We start from the raw sequence: 17,342 nt of genomic DNA on the forward strand, positions 1-17,342 counted from the left end.
TTAATAATAATAATAATGGATAAGGCTGCGAAGTGTGTGTGCGTGTGCGTGTAAAATATGATCTAAAAACAACATGACACGAAAAATGGCAGCTGCTTTTCTTCTTGGAGAGAGAGAGAGAGAAAGAGAGAGAGAGAGAGAGAGAGAGAGAGAAAGATAGACAGAGAGACAAAGAGAGAGAGAGAGATTTTCTTTTTTTTTTACGTAAATAGATCCTATATATTATACACATCGCTTCATAGATATTTATAAAAATAAATACTTTGACGAAGAAGACGGGAAAAAAATAAAATTANTAAATAGTGTTGCGGTAGAGAAGAGGAGGGAGGAGGAGGAGGAGGAAGAAGAAGAAGAAGATGATGATGATGATAAAAATAAAATAAAATAAAAATAATTAATAATAATAATAATAATAATAATAATAATAATAATAATAAGAGTGCTTCTTTCGTATATATTTTCTAGCGTTATTAATTAAATCGAAGAGCGTTAATAAATAATTAAATCAAATAAATAAATAATTTGCATCGTTTAACATCGTTTTCGCGTACTTAGGTTTCTTTTCTTTTCTTTCTCATGGCTTTTTTTTTTCCTTTTCTTTCTTTCATATTTTTTTTGTATACATATATATGTATACATATATATGCATATAAATATACGATTTATAAAGTATTATAATGCAACGTAAGTTCTTTTCTTTTCTTTCTTTCTTTGCTTTTTTTTCGCTAATAATTCGTTGTCGCTTTTTATAAAAAATATGAATATTCGATTTTCGAGCGAGTTTTCTGGATCCTTAGTAAGAAAGTCGATTATAATTTAATTCACCTTTTCTTCCCTTTTTTTTTTTTTTTTTTTCTTTAAAAAATTCATTAAATTCGTTTTATATCTTTTTAGATGATCTTAACGTTAAATGAATTTGGCCTATCGCGAGAGCATCGACTCAAAGCTTTTAGGAAGGATAGGAAATTACTCCAACTATAACTTTTAACCATACAGACGTGCAATATAACAACAAAATACGATTAGATAAGATATAATTTGTTATGTATAAATATTCATTAAATTAACAGAGTTTAAACAATACCATACGATTCGAATTCTTACTTTTTCTATGAGATACAAACATGTGAAACATTTTACTATTTTTTTTTTTTTTTTTCGTTTAAATAGTTGGAGTAATATTAGCTATATATTATATTTTATCTATGCCCTCGCAATAAGAGATATGAATTATTCGTAATATAAAATTCGTTTTTTCTTATTATTTCATTTTTTTTTTGTTTTCTTTTAATATTAATAGTCGTTTTCAAGCACAGCTTCGTTTATTATCTCCCTCTAGAACGCTTGCGTCAGAAAAAAATATATCGTTTGCAATCATTTCATAATAATTATAATAATATATATATATATTTGCGGACACAGGGGAAAAATTGAATATACCTAAAACGATGCGGTGTAGTAGGCGTCTTGGCAAGTGTTCTAGAAGAGTCGTTATTTTAATGCTTATATTTTTTTTGTTTCTTTATTTTCTTTCTTTTTTTAAATAAGTGTGTTATCTTTTCAATGTAAAGGATTAATCAGAGAAATATATATATTATTGTCCCTTTCAATAGTCTTATTTAAGTACAAGCCGTTCCTTAACACTCAACGGATATGTGTAATTCCTAAAAGATAATTCTTAGTTGTAACATTAGCCCGATGATTATTATGAAATAAATAAATATTCTCTCGTGTGTCTGTAATTGATCATTTCTTTTTTTTTTTTTTTTTTTTTAAAAACAAGCTTTACATTAAAAAGATACCACCAATCTTAATGCTAATACTCATGACGTGTAAAGAGAACTTATTTGTCTCTTTTCAATTATTTTATAACATCAAGTTGGTATACGATAGTCCTATTTTTTTTTGTTTTTTTTTTTTTCTTTTTTTTACACGTACATGGTTATTTAATAGCATTCCCATACTAGCTAACAATCCTTGCGTTGAATTGTCCTTTTTGAAAATTGGGTGGATTTCATAATTTTCTTCTGTTTTCTTTTTTAGATTTAATTATGAAGTTTACACACCAAAATATCAAAAAAGGTAATATTAATTATGTGATTTTTTTTTTTTTTCTTCTTTTTCTTTTTGATTTCACTTAATTTTTTCCATATTTTTTTTTTTTCAATGATGCAAACAATTTGTTGTTTGTTCGGATAACATATCATTGTAATATGAAATTAGAGGTCTGATTCACCATACAATGCAGTTGAGAAGGAGCGATAATCTAATGCTCCGGGAATTGCATTAGGACCTTTGTATGGTGGCATTCGTTGGATGCAATATTCGGCTTGATCAGGTGGTAATTCTCTCCTCAATTCATCGGGTAGGATATATGGCTGTGAAAATATTAATTGGTAATACAATTTGTATGGAAACAACAACTTAAATTACAAATCTTAATTTTCGATGATTTTCCGTTTTTAAACCACATGGGTTGTGTGCAGCTTACAAACAAATAACAAAAATATCGAATGACCTTAATGGAAAAAATAAAAATGATCACTTGTATTAGAAATAATTTTACCTTATCACCGGCAAGAATGCGGAAACTATCGATCACTTGTTCTGCTGTATCAGTGTCTGTAGATTCGCGTGTCATAAAATCTAAGAATGCATCAAAGTGCACATAACCTGAATTATTAGGATCAACGATTGCCAAGATTCGTTGGAAGTCAATATCACCCTGCCTATCTTTTCCAATAGAATATCCCAAAGAAACCAGACAAGATTTGAACTCATCCGGAGCCAATCTACCTGTTCTATTTTTATCAAAGTGATTGAAACTGCTTCGGAATTCGTTAAGTTGTTCTTGAGTAATACCCTGTACAACAAAATGAAACATGTTTATGTATACAGAATATTTGTATTATTGTTAATTTTAATAAATTAATTACCTTAGAGTCTCTCGTAAGAATTTGATTCTCAACTTCATTTATATTACGATTGATGGATGTTAATAGTTGTTCCCAACCAACTCTCAATGTTTCCATGGTATACTGTGTATAGCGATTTTCAAAGATCATGCCTTCTTGAACAGCTTGATGAATCTTCTCTAATTCTTCGAGGTGTGCCTTGTATTGATAAACGGCTTGTTCGTATTCTTTCAAACGATGCAATTGATCTTCCAATGTACCCTAAAAAAATAATTATTTTTAATATATAATATATATTTCTATAATATTTTAAATATTATTCTAATATTTACCTGAAGTCCCAAACCAATAGCAGTAACTGCATCCAATTGTCGTTCTATCCATGGTCCAACAGCATTTGCTTTTTCAGCAAATTGTCGTCGGAGCAATTCATTATCTTTTTACATTTGTTAAGTACTTGCATAGGTTATTTGTTATAAATTTATATATAAAAAAATATATAAATTTGAAATAAAAATATAATTTAGAGATATAAGGATACTTTGCTGCTTGCGAAGTTCAGCTTGTAATGTACCATCACGCTGTGGTACCAGTTGCCTGACGTCGCTCCATTTTTTAGTTAAATCCTATCAGAATTAAAATATCGATTAATATATCATCAAAATTCTACATTCAATTATCTAAAATAGAATTATAATTACTTACCAAAGCGGTAAGAGTTGTATACGGATTTTCAAGGCCACCTGGAATCTGGAACTGCTTAACTATTGATTCAACTTCCCGTACTAATCCCACAATTGCATTGTATTCCTTATCAGCTTCACCTAGAGTTGCTTTAAATGCAGCATGTGCATCCATCAAACCTTGAATCTCTTCCATTGTATGTACAATAAACATATCAACAAGATCTTCTCTGGTTCCATCTAACCAATTATTAAACGGCTATAATATAAAAATTAAATTAGATTTTTGTCTACATTACGAATTTCATTTTAATATTAAATAAAAAATGTACTTACTGCAGCTCGCTTTGCAAATTCCAAATGTAAGACATCGATCTTTTCTAAAATACGTTCTGCTTCGTCAAGTGCTTGACGTCTACGTTGAGTAAGTGTACCCAAACGATCCCATTGATCACAAATTCGTTGACATCTAGCATTTACAGATGCGCTATCATGATATTCTAATGTACTGTGAAAAATATTCATCATATTAATATAACAGAATAAGTTGTGAATTTTATTATAAAATATAGATTATATGTATAAATGATTACTTCAATTCTTGAGCAATAGCAGCAATCTGTTCAACGCGATCTTGATGCGCTGCAAGATCTGATTCGAAGGCCTCGTGCTTCTTTTTTAAAGCCTTTAACTCGTTCAATTTACACTGTCGGAAATGCTGCGACGTAAGCATTTCTTCTTTACCTGCTGTCCAATCTTCGTGCGCATCGGCTTTGTGCTTGAACTTTTGAGCTAAATGCTCTAATCGTTCTAAACGCATCATTTCAGATAGCAACCATTCTTCAAATGATTTTTCTGCTAACTCTAAACCTACAATTATTCATTAACAATATATTTAATATCATTAATTATAAAAATAAAAGTAACAAGCATATTACAAATATTAATCATACCTTTCCAGGCTTTGTTAATATCTGATACCATTTTTCCTTCGGTGGGCATATACGCGGGACGATTACTCAGTCTCAGTTTAGTTTGCAGAGTATTAAAGTTCGTTTCAAGTTTAGCTTTCTGCTCGACACGCGGAGGTTTGTGCTTACGACGATATGTTCTATATTCTTCTAATTTCTTTTGACAGCCAGCAAGAGAATTATCTGTTTGACGACTAGCGAGCCAGGGCATCGTGCGACGAATCCATTCAAGTAAATCGGACGCCAAACGTTCATATTCTTCCATCAGTCTTTCATTTTCTTGGTTTACTTTCAAAACCTTACAAATTCTATTCGCCGCTGTTTCAGCCTATAACAGAAACTTTATCATTTGTTTCATAAAACATAAGAAATAATAATATTATTATTGTTGTATAAAATAAGAAAAAAAATGATCGTTAGATAGAAGATTGTTACGTGCAAAAATGCAAAATTAGACGTTTCTATCGATTAATTAAGTTAATGTTTTATATATGTATGCATACATGCATTAGATCATAACTGTTAAAAATTAATTGTTGAAATTTTTAAAACACACCTTTTGAGCACCGCTAAAACAGTGGTAATAAGAAGAAACGTAGGTCATCACAGCCCTCTCATCAGGCATTGCTGTATTTCGCATATCTAGAAAAACACAGTCAAAGAATCTCAAACCATGCATTGTTAACTTAAATATCCCAAGTAAAGATTCATACATGTATCTCAACAGTTGTAAAAAGTATTTAGAGATATACATATATATATATATATATATATTTATATTTGTTTTCATTTAGGTTTAGCTTCACCTTTTTAAATTTGAAAAATTGAACATAGCCAATATAATACAAGAATAAGAAATACTAAAGAAATCAGTGGTCGGTTGATTTAAAAAATTTCCATTGCAATTTATGGCATATTTTGCTAGAGATTCTCGTGTTTTGTGATGGTAGTATATTTAGAATAAAATAGAAAAAATAAGATTCATGTTATTTCATCGATTAGCATGATTAAATTCTGTTAAAAATAAGCACACAAATTCTAATAGTATTAGTGAAATAATTGCACAGGTCACTTTGTAACAGGATAAAGAACACGCATTTCTTTGCGCTGACCTGCTGAGCACCTTGGAAGGCATGGTAGTAGCAGGAGACGTAGGTCATGATTGCTCGCTCATCAGGCTTGGGAGTGTTGATCAAATCTATATGATATTAAGGGAGAACATAATATTAAGAATTAATATAATTCAATAGAATTAGTTCGACTAGTCAGATTTATCCGTTTTTAGCGCCTTCCTGCATTCCTAAATTGTACCTAGTCTGGTAGAATTTGATATATTTATAAAGAAAATTGAATATAATTAAGCTTCCTTTCCAATGTTAAAAATATAAAACGATACTAAAGATTTATTTATGTAAAATACATACCATCAGGATCCAACATGCGAGGAATGTCCAAATATTTCTCAGCAACATCAAAGGCAGTATTCAAATTCTCCAAAGGATTGTCCTTGCTAAGTTTATTGTAATCGATCAGATCGGGACGATGACGATGAATGAGAGCACAGAATGCAAGACCATCTTTGAAGGATAAGTGGAAGTTTTGAACATTAACGTTCTTATACGGAGCTGTTTTACGTTGACACCAAAGCAACAACCCCTCTTTTGCTGTCATTTCCTCGACGGAAATATCTTGGATAGCAAATCTCAGAATGATAGTCCATATCATACCCAATGTCATTTTTAAATTACCATCAACAATCTCTGTTAATAAATTAATATATTATTATTTTCCATTTTTATTCTATATATAAAAATGGAGAAGGAGAAATTTAATATTAAAAAAAATTTACCTTCTGCTCCAATAGAGACTAATTTGACCCCTTTACTTGCAATATAGTCAAGGGCTTTATTCACATTAGCAATCTTATGAAATCTCATTTTGCCTCTATCAGGTCGTGGAAGGGTTTCTCCTGAAATAACTTCTAACAGCAACATCAGTTTCAACCCATTTCGAAAGTCGTCTTCGATCGATTCAATGGCAGTGCCTGCTTTACGAAGATGTGAATTACACCATGCTGTGAATGTCTGAAATTAACAAAACAAAAAATACATAAATATTTGTTTTATAATAATCGTTTATTAGATCATACAATTTTATTATCTTACATTTGATTTAAACGATTAATTCATTAACACCCCAAATAGTGCGAATACTATTAATAAATGAGAACTAAATTTGAAATGCTAAAAGCATAACAGATCGATCAAATTTTTTGTTTAAGAACCGTAATCAAAAATAAGGAAGATGTATAGAATTTAAAATGAAGAAATGGCAACTATATTACATCAGATATATTTTAGTAACGACCCCGATCTCTCCAGCTATATATATCTTCTGTCCTGGTTCTTAAAATGTGCTTCCTAATACTTTTAACAATTATTTTTTTTTTTTATTATTGATTTTGTTATTCTCTATACCTAAAATTAAAAAAGGTGAGGAACATTTATCTTATACATATAAAAAAAAGAAACTTTTGATATGTATAAATAGTTCATTTATGTCAAAGAATATTATACACGATGTTTTCTTTACAAACTAAATCAATTAACTCCAGCACGCTTACATTTATCTTTAATCTTGTTGCTTTTTAATTTATATGTGTATATCATATTTTTATAATCATATTACTTGATATTAAATAATAATAATAATAATAATAATTATAATTAAAAGTTATATAATTCGTATTAAAAGAGTTTCAATGAAGCATTACATTTTTATAAATCTTTTAAATAAATAATGCACTAATAAAAAATTAGAAAATATTGAACTCTATAGTAGATTTGTGGTAGTAGTACCCAACATACAAATAAAAAAAACAAATTCCTATTACGTATCATAAATTATAAAGTATAAAGTATAAACAATTTGTACATTTGCGAATACAAATATTTGATATCTTTTTCACACAAATATTTATATTTTCTTAAAAAATAATGTACACAGTGATTAGAAAGATATAATAAGCAGAGATTTAAAAATGGAAGTACTTTTAAAAATGGCCGCCATGGCGACCTATGACGATTTAGCAATATCAAAAATAATGATAGTAAGAATAAGAAAAAAAAAGATATAGCTGCGAAAAGATTTTTTGGAAGGGAAAAATATTGCGTGAAACTTAATACGGGTAGCGTGAAGCACGACGGAGCCAAAATTGGACATGAGCCACCCTAACCTCTACACACGGCCTAAGATCTATTTGTAAAACATCGACTCCTCCCGCGCTCAACTGTAGACGCAGTTTCGAAAACATTCGTACGTCGTCTACTACTACTACTACTATTACTACTAGTTCTCAGTTTCTTCGCTCTGTCGAAAGATCTGATTTTCAATGATTGTGCCAACACGAAATGGCAACATTTAAACTCCTAGAAAATTAGGATTAACATAAATATGATACCCCTATTTCAACGAGATTGCACATACGCGTTTTCTTAAATCAAAATTATTCATACGATAATTAAAACGCGACAGTTCATTATCCTTAATAAAATTTATATTTTTAATTTATAATATTTGCAATATATAAAAATAATATGTGATCGTTGGATTTTTTATTCTTATTTTTGTAAACACGATATTTCTTATACGTTATCGAATATTACGTAAAAATGAAATACAACATATGCATATGCTCGTATATGTATTCGCATGTTTGAGATAAAGAAACCTAAAAAAAAAAGAAAAAAAAAAGATTATGTTTCAATACACAAGAAAGTTTTGTTTATATGACCGAATTAGCAGTCGATAGGATGAATCACTATAGTGAAACGAAGTAATTGCAACACGCGGCAAATATATGAAGAAGCTATTAATACGGACATTCTTTTCGTCCTTATCATCCATGCGATATATTTCGCGTCATTGTAATTGTTGTAAAATTTATTATATTTCAAATTCACTAATTGTAAGTTAAACTAAAGTAAAACTAAATGCTAAAAACTAGAATGTTAAATATATATATTTGAATAAACGAAGGTCGCGAATATCATCATAATATATAAATTTTAAGTAAAAAGATGATAATAATAATAAGATAAGCGCTAAAATAAATACCGGTCGTTAAGCAAAATACATAACGAGTAATATTCGCATAATGATTTGCATAACCCAAATCCTAAATTTCGCGCGCATACGTGGGTGCACGTACTCTAATCCATTTCTATTATTAAATTCTGGCAATACATCTCATTTTCCTCGACATTTAATTGTTCTTATCGCGCGATACGAATTATTATTTTCGCCATAATTTACGATCCGACTCAAGGTCACAAAATTAAGATTTATTAAAAAGAAAAAAAGAAAAAAATAATTACTACGATAATTTATATCAAAGAAAATTTATTCACATTTATTTATAATACTATTTTCTTCGCGCACAAAATAATCAAATTCTAAATGATTCATTATAATAATCGCAAATATATTCGATTGAAAATATCCGTCCTCCTATAGTTAAATTTTCTTCTTTTTTTTTTTTTTTTTTTTTGTAAATTCACATTTCAATATTATTTTACAATTTTCTTTATATTATTTATTTGAATTCGAACAGAGATACAAGATTAAGATAATCCGCAACACACTTGATTGCACAATTTCTAATACTATTAAAAAAAAGAATTATTAAACAAATATTGAAACTTTCTCTCAACATCAGACTCGGTTAAAGTTAACCGAGCTCTATTCATCAGACAACGACTACGACAACGACAGATGTTCTTAGCAAAAAGCAGGTGATACTGGCAGTTAAAACATGAAACTATACAAAAGAAATATTACCTGTATGTACATAACACGAACCGATTAAACGGTTAAAGAAAGCTAACCGATTACGAAACGAATTATTTCCTGAAAAAGTACAAGTAAAAGAAAATAATAAAAATCAAATTGTGTGTTACGACTTTAATATAGGTAAACATCTTCTATGAATTAAGTTTGAATAAAAAAAGAAGAAGAAAAAAAATAAAGACAAGTCTTAATCATCATCATCATCGAACTTTGTTATCTCAAATCCGATTTTATTGGATCGAAGATGGTAATTATAAAATAATGAGAAAAAGAGAAAGAGAAAGAGAAAGAGAAATTCATTTTTAACGTGATTCATCATCACGGTCACTGTCCTATTTTGAGTGCTAACAGAAAGTATATAACGTTACGATGCGAGGTATAACAGAGATTCATTCAGAAATATCCTCGAGGCGTTATGCGTCGGCATCGGAAGTGCCGTACGTAATTTCAACCTTTATAGTAGCCAGCCAGGACCCGTTCGAAAATAGTTTAATCGTAGGCGTGAATAACATTTTCTTGCTATGATATTACGAATGACGTTACCGAACAAGGTAATATATATATCAAAATAATATGAAAATAAGAAAGAAAGAAAGAAAGAAAGAAATAAATGAGAAAATAGAGTAAAAAAGTAAGCACGAATCTCTTATACGAATAGTATTATCACTGCATAACAATCGTCTTAGTCAAGGTGTACAACACGCAGCAGCAACAACATGTGTGGGTCACCCGATTCCAAACTGAGATTTGGCTTCGGTCCTAAACTTTCCAAAGGTTAACGATCTTCTCGTGTCTCTCGACACGGATCGTAATCGATCGAACGATTAATAACTATGAAACATTTCCACATTGTTAATTAGAAAAAGAAAAATAGATAGGTGTTAGTTAATGGGGGATATTCAATGCTATTAATCTTCTGATGAAAATTTTGAAGAGAAACAAGAAGAAGAAGAAGAAGAAGAAGATTGAAACATTGAAACATTGGTCCAAGATTTTTATTAGATGTGACTGTTGGCTATTCCAAGAATTTATTACAGCCAATAGGAAATTAGGAAAAGAAAAAAGAAAGAATAAGAAGATGTGATGAGGAGAGGAAACGAGGAAGAGGAAAGTTGGTAGTAAAATATCGACAATTTTAAGGCGCCGGCGTTGAGATCAGGTCGATGCTTAGGACCCCGACTATTCTATGATCGACGTCTTAACTCTTCTGCCGTGTGTCTTATCTATTTATACGATCTATTTATACGATTTAACATCAGACGTCACACATAGAAAAGGGAAGTAGATAAACGGTTTATTGTATTGGATTGTACGTAACTAATTTTGTCTGTGTACGAAACAATTTCACAATTACATATAAAGGGGGATTATGTAATTTAAATATATATATATTTCTTTGTTTTTTTTCTTTCAAGTTTCAAGATATGTTACACAGTCAAATAATATTAATAATAATAATATTAATAATCTGTTCATTATTTCAGGAATTTAATTGCAGTAATAATAAATATCACGTTGTCACGAAAATTTCTTAATTTTTCTATACTGTACGATGATAGGATGAAAAATTTGAAGCCTCGACAAACAAAATGTTTATTTTTTTTTTTTTTTAAATAAAAGTAAGTTTGACAGAAATAAATTATTTCTCTATGTTATAATATTTTTATAATTTACCAATGTATATAAATAACATTTTCAATCTACCAACGTATATTTGTTATTCGGTAAAATAAAACGAAATAAAATAAAAACATAACCGTGCATGTAAAATTGCCAAGAAAAACAAAAAAACTTTTGCACGACGAGATGTGTGTGTGTGTGTGTGATATATAAATTATTATTATAATATAATACAATAAAATAATTGTAATTTTCTCTCCAAGTAAATATACAAGAGTGAGTTGAAAAGTTTTAAAGCCCCATCAAAAGATAACTTCTATTTCTTATTATTTTTAAATATAAAAATGAGTTCGACCGAGAAAAAAAATTACTTTTTTGTGTTAAACTCAAAACTTTTTTCATCCGACCCACGTATATTTATTCTAACACAAATATTTCCCCCTCCCCCACGCAACTTTTTAAAATATAATTAATGTAATATAATTGTTCGAAAAAAAAGAAAAAAAGAAAAGAAAAAAAAATGAAAATAGATAAAAAGAAGATTTAAAGGGTGAATAGAAAAATAGTAAATTCTACTATCGAATATCAGTAGAGAGACAAGTGCATAGTACATACAATATATGCGCGTATATAAACAATGTTATCAAGAACGTTATACGATAAGGTAACATCGAACATTTTTATTTTCTGTTATTTTTTATTTTTCTTCGAGGAACGTATAGCAATGTAATTGTTACGATAACAAGAACGTTACTTGTTTATCTACGAGGTAAAGAATTATTATTGAAATAGGAATGGGGGAAGAAAGTTCGTATGCAAAGTACATCTATATAACGAATAATAAAAATGTGTCGATGTTGCATGCAATTGTGATCGATAAATCAATCTCGCATCAAAGATGAATCCGATCGAAAGAAATATTGAAAGAAAGAAAAAAGAAAAAGAGAAAAAAAAATATCTTCTTGTCAATTTGCTTAAATCCTCGTCGCATTAATTCTATGCTTACGATCGATGTGATTTATATTCTCAAAAGTGCGACCTATTTCGCTGAAAATACATCGGTTGGCCTTTGGAACTGGCAATAAAATACAAGAGGCAAGAGAAGAAGATGTATACAAGTTGATGATGCTACTAGTATGTGTACGTTGAAAACTAGAAGGTCGGTGTCGTAAAAGAAACCTGCGCGCGATATGTTGATTGAAAAGAAAGAAAAAAAAAGGAAAGGAAAAGAAAATCATAAATAGTATCTAATAAAATATTGCGCCGAAATAGAAAATAGAAAAAATATATCTGTCGTTTTTATCGCTAATAAAAAAAAAAGATAAAAAAAAAAAAAAAAAAAAAATAAAAATAAAAAGTTGAGCGTGAGGTCGTTATAACGAAAAAAATGATCTATCGTTTCTTTTTATACACATATATATATAAAAATAATTAAAAAAGCAAAATTGTGTAAACACGTTCGTTAAATTATTTTATCCATTATATATAACATTAAGATAACGAGACAAAAATATGAAATCTATAACTAGTAATCACTGTTGGAGAATAGTTAGATTCGTAAAAAAGATTATATGTTTTATGTGTGTTATATCACACACACATATATATATGGAAACGTATACACTTGTTGTCTGACGCATGTGTTCGAGCCAAGAAAAACTAAGCAAAGTATAATTCTTCCTCTCTTATTCTCACCAACACATTATGATTTCTCTAAATGTATATAAAATTCTTCGAATTCTTTCATATAAGAAACTATGATTCTATGGATGAGATAATTACGAAAAGATACGTGAGAGATTATCGATAAAGATATGTGTTTCCGTAAAAGCTAGCTTGTAGAGTTGATCTGACCCATATAATACTTCTTAGAGGGTTTACGGGGGAAAGAGGGAGAGGAATAGGAAGAGGAAGAGGGGAAAAGAACGGGGTAAGAAGGAAAAAAATACCTATCACCGTTCCCTGGAATGTTTCATGCGCAACCTCGAAAGTCAGCAGAACGATGAGGTTTTACAAGAAATTCTGTACAGTTAACCGGCCGACACGACAACGACAACCACGACGAACTAGTCCCTAGTTTCGTTCGCCATTTACGATATTGCTATCGCACACATACACATGTTTATACAACCAACAGAGACATAATAGATTCGATATCGAACAATGTCACGTTGATTGAATGAACGAGAAAAATATATATATATATATAAGATCAATCGAAAGTGAATGAAATAATCAATTTCGTGAACCATAATCATCAATGAAAAGAAATGGGGGTTGGTTTTATTTTTTTTCTTTCCATTGAGGAAATCAATGACCATAATTATTGGATATTCAATATAGTACTGTGAACATTTTACCGAAAAGGATATATTTGTTAATGAACGTGTATACCAGGTGATCATTATTGCACGTGTAATTTTGATTAGAAAATGATTTGAAATTGAGATCCCTTCGATCGATAAATCGCGATAAAGATATTCGCGTTAGTGTAGTCGAAAAGAAAAAAAAAAAGAAAATACCTCGTGACCTTTCCGTCACGCGGTGCAACTCGAAATTCGATGAGATTGCACGTGGCTCGGCGTCTATTTTATATGACGCAAGCTTGCACTGCAATTTTTCTTTCAACTTATTATAATACGATTTATGTTTTTGATAATTTTCTATTAAAAAAAAAAAAAAAAAAAAAGAAAAAGAAAAAAGTATTACGAATAATATCTGTCACACTTAGGATGAACGCAGAAAAAAAGAAATAAAATCGTTTGATTTTGTCGAAAATCAAATTGAATTTTTATTTATATCTAATCATCTGGAACCCGTAAAAAAACAGATAGATAGATAGATAGATAGATAGATAGATAGATAGATAGAGAAAGTTATTGTGAGCCTCCGGAAGAGGACACGTGAATATCTAAAATTAGAACCGTTGCGAAAAATATCCGACACCTTAACGGCGTCCAGAGACTATTTCACGAGGAGACAGAAGGAATTTCTTGGTAATCGGATAGAAGCCAATAGATATATATCTTTGTCTCTTATCTGATATCCAATGTCGCCATTAAATACGCTCGCAATGACTCGCTCAAGACGTCAGCTTAAAGACACTTACCTATTGTAAATCATTGTAAATCTTGTATTTTCCTATTTTCATCGTTTTTATCCCGTTAAATAATAATTGCAACATCCTATAATAATTAGACATTTTTCTATTACGAATATTATCTCATATCGATCGATCCATCGAAATGTAATATACTTCGTTTGATTTTTTTCCTTCCTCCGTTTTTTTTTTTTCTGATTCAAAGCCGCGAATTTTCAAAAAGTGTAACGTTACCAATTAATACAATTTTGAAAGGAAAAAATAAGAAGAGGAAGGAATAAATATGCGAATTTGACTGACTCATTGCTTGATTATTTTCGTCATAAAGTCTGAAAATACAATCCGAAGGGCTCTGGCCGATATACGCAAGGAGACAAGCCTGGGAGCCTTGAGCTCTTGCCAAAAATGAAGAAAACGTTTCCAACGAGTACTCGAGGATGTTCTACTTCATCAATTAAAGACCCGCGCTCGTCCAATATCTTATGCGAATACAAAATACCAAGAGCAAATTCTTCTCTCGGTCTTAACTAATGTCCCGAACTTAGTGAGAGAGATAACATATAGCTTTGAATATGTCTCCTAATTCTAATATTAGAATTAACATTAATTCTTTGACGAATAAATAAGTATATTCCTATAAAAAAAAAAAAGAAAAATAATAAAATAAATAAAAATCCAAATCCAAACATTAAAAATTAAAATTAAAATTAAAATTAAAAAAAAAAGAAAGAAGAAAACTAAAAGAGAAATTAGAAAATGAGAATTTAGATATTATATAATATCTACAATTAAAATATTTCGCGTATCGAGATGGTAGACAAGTGATAAACAAATGTTTGATATACACGTGGAAAATAACTTTCTGATATACATCGGTGTTTCATATAAACTTCCCAACAAGATATTAATTTTTTTAAATTTGGTAAAATCATTTGATTGGAACAAGTCGTATCTTATTCGTTTCAAATTTAAATCGAATTCGCGCGCTTGTCGTGCAGCCCGGGCGTACACACATTTACCGTCCCTTGAAATCGTACATATCGAATTCTGTCATACGGTTAATATGGAGAGAAAGGGGCTTTTAAATAGAAATAAACATAGATACAGATACATATATATATATATATATATATATATATATATATATATATATAGATAGATAGATAGATATCTCTCACCTTTTTCTGTTGTTTCTCCCAGGCCGGGTCCAAGAGACCTTCTCTCTCCCACTCCTCCTCGGGCTCCATGTATCCGTCCCCGTAGGCCTCCATGTCGTTCATCCTTCTTCCGTGTATATCTCACGTTCCTTTAAACGCAAATCCCAAAGGTGTCACCCGATATGTATCCTCAGGTACGTAAAATAATGTTACAACTATGATACATCCGAAATTATCCACCTTACTAAACGTGGGTGTTCCTTACGTATCTCTCTCTCTCTCTCTCTCTCTCTCTCTCTCTTACACTCAGGTTGTATACTCGTATGACTCTCTTCGCGACAATAACGGAAACTGACCGAGATATCGAGAAAAAAGAAAGAAAAAAAGAGAGAGAGAAAGAGAGAGAGAGAGAGAGAGAAAGAGAGTGAGAGAGAAAAGAAAGAGAAAGGGTAATACTAAGAAAAGGACAGCAAACGTATTTGTATGTGATGTATGTATGTATGTATGTATGATGCGTGTGCTATGGTGTATGTTTGTAATATAGAAAGAGAGGCGCGTCGAGAAGGAACGGACACTCGACGGTTTCGAGAAACAAAGAAAAATAATACGAGAGAACTAAGAACAGAAAAAAAAAAAATAAAATAAAGATATAACCAACGAACCAACGAACGATAGAAAGAGTGCGAGAGAGAGAGGAATGGCCGAAAAACGTGGTAACGTACCCGCTAAGCCCAGAAAATGTTCGGTTCGTGTCTTTCCCTCGCGCTGACCCCTCTGCCACGAGTCTGACACACGATTTGCTTGCCGGCGCACGAGCCCCCTTCGCCGCGGTTCACCCCCCTCTCCCATTACTCACGAACTCACCCGAACCCAGACCATTCGTTCGTTCGTTCGTTCGTTCGTTCCTTCTTTCGTTACCCCCACCACCAATACCACCACCTCTCGCGCGGTTTCGGTTCACATTACGAAAATGTATACACCTTTCTTATGCTACTTCCTAGCATAGTGGGATAGGAATATACACATTAAAAACTAATCAATTGAATTAATCGAAACTTTTTCCGTTTCTCTTTTCTACCAATGAAAAATAAAAATTTTCTTTATCTCTTGGTACGTTACGAATATATATCTTTTGTAAAATCATATAATTATTTGTTTATTAATTTATTTATTTGTTTATTATATTATAACATTAACGTTATTTCAAAATGCAAAATTTGTCTTTAGAATATAATTTACTTTCAATTTCGTAGAATTATATATTTGGAGTGTAAAAATAATCTATCTAACGATACAAAATAGAAACGTATTTCTACTTTCTATATTACGTGCTATTCTAGATAATTCTATAGGAGTATGGTAATAATAGGTTAGAAATATATTCGCCGGTAGTAGGTAATATTTATCTTGAGAATTTGTCAGATAATATGACATGTAAGATAATCTTTAGCATAGGTTGTATAGAAAAGTTTGATAATAATATTACGTTGTGAAATTTAAAGGAAATAAAAGAAACTTGTTAATTTAAAATAGCATATCAAATTATACGATGACACGATCGATTGAATTTATTTCTTATTGTGTGTGTGTGTGTGTGTTTTATAGCATAAACATTATTCCTTCGAAAATATTTATTTTGAAATAACGTCAAATTTGATTATCGATCTAAAATGATATTTACAAGTTTATGTTTATCAATCGTATCGCTCCATATGCTAAATGTAAATATGGTATGAATGTATGTATGGTATGCAACACGTGTGCGTGTCGTGTGCGTGTGTGTATGTAACCATTTTAAGTACTTACGTACGCTCATTGACTGAAACTAATTTCAGCTCTCTTTTTCCTCACAAACTGCGAATTGATAAGTTCAATGACTGCAATAATATTTAATGTAAAAACAGACTCGAAACGTTTAATCACATTCACTCGTAAGTTACAAAAATAATACAATAATACTCGTATAATTTCTCGATCATCCAAGATAACTCCATCCCCGCGCGTCTTCACGACACTTTGTCACGAATTATAACGCCTCTAGATAAGAA

General features: G+C 30.4%; 1 protein-coding gene across 7 annotated transcripts; it reads right to left on the reverse strand.

The window, feature by feature from the left end:
- Window positions 1–1,552: 1,552 nt before the first annotated feature.
- On the reverse strand, window positions 1,553–17,301 carry LOC106793025 (alpha-actinin, sarcomeric). 7 transcript variants are annotated; one of them, XM_014759602.1, is made up of 15 exons: window positions 17,254–17,278; window positions 17,101–17,171; window positions 15,316–15,443; window positions 6,419–6,653; window positions 5,994–6,329; window positions 5,126–5,211; window positions 4,552–4,897; window positions 4,192–4,468; window positions 3,935–4,106; window positions 3,621–3,857; window positions 3,457–3,541; window positions 3,248–3,351; window positions 2,937–3,176; window positions 2,567–2,863; window positions 1,553–2,378 (listed from the first exon to the last, which is right to left on the reverse strand). In XM_014759602.1, exons 3-15 carry the CDS (start codon window positions 15,415–15,417, stop codon window positions 2,220–2,222), a joined length of 2,676 nt encoding a protein of 891 aa, XP_014615088.1. In that variant the 5' UTR covers window positions 15,418–15,443; window positions 17,101–17,171; window positions 17,254–17,278; the 3' UTR covers window positions 1,553–2,219. The 7 variants fall into 7 exon arrangements, with proteins under 7 accessions (XP_014615088.1, XP_014615090.1, XP_014615091.1 ...); XM_014759604.1 differs by having other exon boundaries at window positions 17,105–17,171; window positions 17,254–17,273; XM_014759605.1 differs by lacking the exons at window positions 17,101–17,171; window positions 17,254–17,278 and adding exons at window positions 5,678–5,767; window positions 16,017–16,115.
- Window positions 17,302–17,342: the final 41 nt, after the last annotated feature.

Source organism: Polistes canadensis, unplaced genomic scaffold (assembly GCF_001313835.1).
Source record: "Polistes canadensis isolate GaletaPanama2010 unplaced genomic scaffold, ASM131383v1 scaffold_10, whole genome shotgun sequence".
Taxonomy (NCBI): Eukaryota; Metazoa; Arthropoda; class Insecta; order Hymenoptera; family Vespidae; genus Polistes; species Polistes canadensis.

Bases quoted from the DNA above. Each gene is read 5' to 3' on its own strand.
- LOC106793025 (XM_014759605.1), bottom strand. From the start codon at position 15,417: ATGAACGACATGGAGGCCTACGGGGACGGATACATGGAGCCCGAGGAG. The intron at 5,768-5,993 runs GTATGTATTTTA...AATATCATATAG, and splicing joins TCGCATGTTGGATCCTGATG to ATTTGATCAACACTCCCAAG. The intron at 2,864-2,936 runs GTAATTAATTTA...TTTGTTGTACAG, and splicing joins TTCTTACGAGAGACTCTAAG to GGTATTACTCAAGAACAACT.